This window comes from Arachis hypogaea, chromosome 8 (assembly GCF_003086295.3).
Source record: "Arachis hypogaea cultivar Tifrunner chromosome 8, arahy.Tifrunner.gnm2.J5K5, whole genome shotgun sequence".
NCBI classification, from domain to species: Eukaryota; Viridiplantae; Streptophyta; class Magnoliopsida; order Fabales; family Fabaceae; genus Arachis; species Arachis hypogaea.
The window spans coordinates 13,732,535-13,736,107 of NC_092043.1; the positions used below are offsets into that span (position 1 = coordinate 13,732,535).

General features: G+C 29.5%; 1 protein-coding gene across 1 annotated transcript; it reads left to right on the forward strand.

Moving 5' to 3' along the window:
* Nucleotides 1-1,217: 1,217 nt before the first annotated feature.
* Nucleotides 1,218-3,165, forward strand: LOC112706211 (purine permease 1). Its single transcript, XM_025757390.3, has 2 exons — nt 1,218-2,217; nt 2,538-3,165. The coding sequence occupies exons 1-2, from the start codon at nt 1,468-1,470 to the stop codon at nt 2,919-2,921; spliced, it is 1,134 nt and encodes a 377-aa protein (XP_025613175.1). The 5' UTR covers nt 1,218-1,467; the 3' UTR covers nt 2,922-3,165.
* Nucleotides 3,166-3,573: the final 408 nt, after the last annotated feature.

Consider the following 3,573-nt stretch of genomic DNA (forward strand, 5'->3'; position numbering starts at 1 on the left):
AAACGCACACCTCACTTTCATTAGTTAAAAAAACTCAATTTTAATATACTAAGTAGATTATACAAATAGAAATACTTGCTAAGTATATATAAAAAAGGAGATATATAATTATATATAATATAATTGCTATATATGTAGCAGATATAAATTGTTATAATTATATTGAATTTAATTATGAATATAAATAAATAAAAGTGATAATAATTAATATTTTTTATATTTAATATTTACCATAAATATAAAGAATATTGAGAAAAAAAGTAGATACTGACTTTATTTTATTTTATTTTATGTCCTGAATTTCTTTACTTAAATTAATGGAGAAAAAAATCTTTATGATTATATATCAATCTCAATCACAATAAATAAGATGAATCAATTGATCAACTAACAAATTTAACGGGTAAATGTTATTTTTTATTTATGAAAAAAATGAAGTAACATGCATGCATATATTAATATAGAAAAAATATATACTCACATCTTTAAAATCTTTAAGAATATTTGCTTGTAGTATCCTTTAAACAAAAATATCTATCCTTTATTGTCAAGATTTTTTATTATATATTTAAAAAGATTCTTAAATATTAAAATTATTTAAATGCGAAGAATAATTAAACAGTATAGTACTACTATATATACGTGTGTGTTGGTAAGATATAAAATGATACATAAGATTGTTTAATTAACTTGACGAGGTGAGTTCAATTATTGGTTATTCATATATAGAAAAATACATGGAACAAACTTTAAATCAATCAAAAATGGAATAACTTAATTAATTATAAATATAGTAATTAGTTTTATTTATTTATAATTTAAAATATTAGTTATTAAATATTTTACCACATTTAAATTAGGAACAAATATGTTCATTATCATTACAACGTAAATCACAAAAATTGATTTAAATTAGCTTCTGTTTTCTCACTTTTCTTCTCTTTCTAAATGCCTAAAATATAATAAATTAGGATCCACCATCCGAGTACAAGGGATAATAAACATCTTCTCGAAAAATTAGTTTAATTTTTGGGTTTACCAAGTATCGAACTCTTGACCTTTCGGATCTAGCGCTTTAATACCATGTCATGATACTACTCATCCCAAAAGCTTCGACTGATGAGAAAATGTAACACTAATAATTATATCTCTAATACTCTATAAACCTCCATTGTACACATTGTATAAATATCTCATTGGCTCCTCATACTTTCCCTAAATTAGAAAATAAATTTAAAGCTATTCAATTTACAAAAAAAATATTTTAATACCTAACATAAGCATCATCTATATAAAAATTTTAGATTCACCAAAAGAACATTTCACTGATTTTGGTTTTTTGCTGAAACCATCTTTAATTCCTTGACATTATTATTCATATATATTAATAACACACCTGCAATAATTGAAGTAGCAATAATACTACGTAACTCGAATAACAAGAAGCAACAGCTAATTAATTAAGCCATGGCAGAACCAGTTGAAGCACAACAACAACAAAGAAAGACAACAATGAAGAGAACCCTCCTCATAACTAACTGCATCCTCCTTTCAGTCGGGACCAGCGGTGGCCCTCTCATTATGCGCCTTTACTTCCTCCATGGCGGCCACCGCGTTTGGCTCTCCAGCTGCCTCGAAACTGCCGGATTCCCCATCATGCTCATACCCCTCATCCTCTCCTACTTCCGCCGCAAAAACAACCGCCACTATCCTTCCGAAACAGAAAATCTTAAAACTACGATGGTTTCAATGAAACCGCCGCTGTTCTTCGCAGCCGCCTTCATCGGCATCCTCACCGGCCTCGACGACTACCTCTACGCCTGCGGTGTCGCCCGCCTCCCGGTGTCCACCTCCGCCCTTATCATCGCCACACAGCTCGCCTTCACCGCCGTCTTCGCCTTCCTCCTCGTCAGGCAGAAGTTCACGCCGTACTCCGTGAACGCCGTCGTGCTCCTCACCGTTGGCGCGGGGGTGCTGGCACTCCACACTCGCAGTGACCGGCCTACCGGAGAGTCGACGGTGGAGTACGTGAAGGGTTTCGTTATGACTCTCATGGCGGCAGCTCTGTACGGATTCGTGTTGCCGCTTGTGGAGTTAACTTACAAGAAGGCGAAGCAGAACTTAACTTATTCTTTGGTTATGGAGATTCAGTTCGTGATGTGCTTCTTTGCTACTGTTTTCTGCGTCGCCGGCATGATCATCAACAATGATTTCAAGGTTTCTTCTTTTAAGCTTGTTTAACATAAGAATTTAATTTTGATAATTTAAAATAAAATAAAAAAATTATGAAAAGAATTTAATTTTAACACATTTAATAGAAAATAAATGTGATTAAATGATTATGAAAAATATTTACGCTATTAATATATTAAAATTAATTTTTTATCAAAATAAGAATGCATGTTAATATTTATTTTCTAATATAATATATTTTCATTAAAAGTTAAAACTTAAAGAACTATATAGATAATAGATAAAAACAATTGCACGTTCCCACTTAATAAGTTTGGTGTGATTTTGGGATAAAAAATTGACAGGTAATTCCAAGAGAAGCAAGAGAATTTGGGCTTGGAAGAGGAAATTACTATGTGGTGATGGTGGCAAGTGCAATTATGTGGCAAGCATTCTTCTTAGGAGCAATAGGAGTTATTTTTTGCTCCTCTTCATTGCTGTCTGGTATTTTGATTGCTATATTGCTCCCCGTAACGGAAATTTTGGCCGTTATTTTCTACAAGGAGAAGTTCCAAGTTGAGAAAGCGGTTTCTCTTGTGCTTTCCCTGTGGGGCTTTGTGTCCTACTTTTACGGTGAGATTAAGCAAGCCAACAAGGAGAAGATGACAATGATGGATTCCAAAAACAGTGTCCCAGAGACAGAGCAGATTCAGACTCTTGCTGTTAGTCACAGTCCCAATAATATTTAGTTAGTTACCTGGGATTAGGAGATACTATTTAATTTTGTTTTAGAAAAAATCTAGGAACTATCATTTTTATTAAAATTTGGTAGCACTTAATCGGTTAAATAAAAGTAAATAATCTTATATCATTAGATATAATTTTACACCATTAAAAATATTAATAATGATTAATTAATGACTACAAATCACAAAATTTAGTAATTCCTTAACACTTCTCTTTGTTTTATATATCTATGTTATTTTTTGTGAATCAATCTCATTCATTTTTAATCTTTGACCATTTTTTTAAAAGATAAATAAATTTTGATACATACTATAATATTTATTTATAGTTATCTAATTTACTAAAAAAAGAGATAAAATTTAATATTTAATTTAAAAAATATTAAAATAAATCATTTTTAAATATTTAAAATTTTTCATAAAAGATAAGTTTAACAAATTCAGCACTAAACTCATAGAGATCAAAGAATTTGTTATAAATCTTTTATAATTCAAATAATTTTTATTCAATTTTTAATCATTTAAATAATTAATTAGTATAAACGATTTATGATACATCAATAGGTTATTATTTATAGAAATTATTTAGATTAATTATTTAAATAATTAAAAATTTATAAATTGTAAGTTTATTCTTCAAAAAGAAATTATCAGA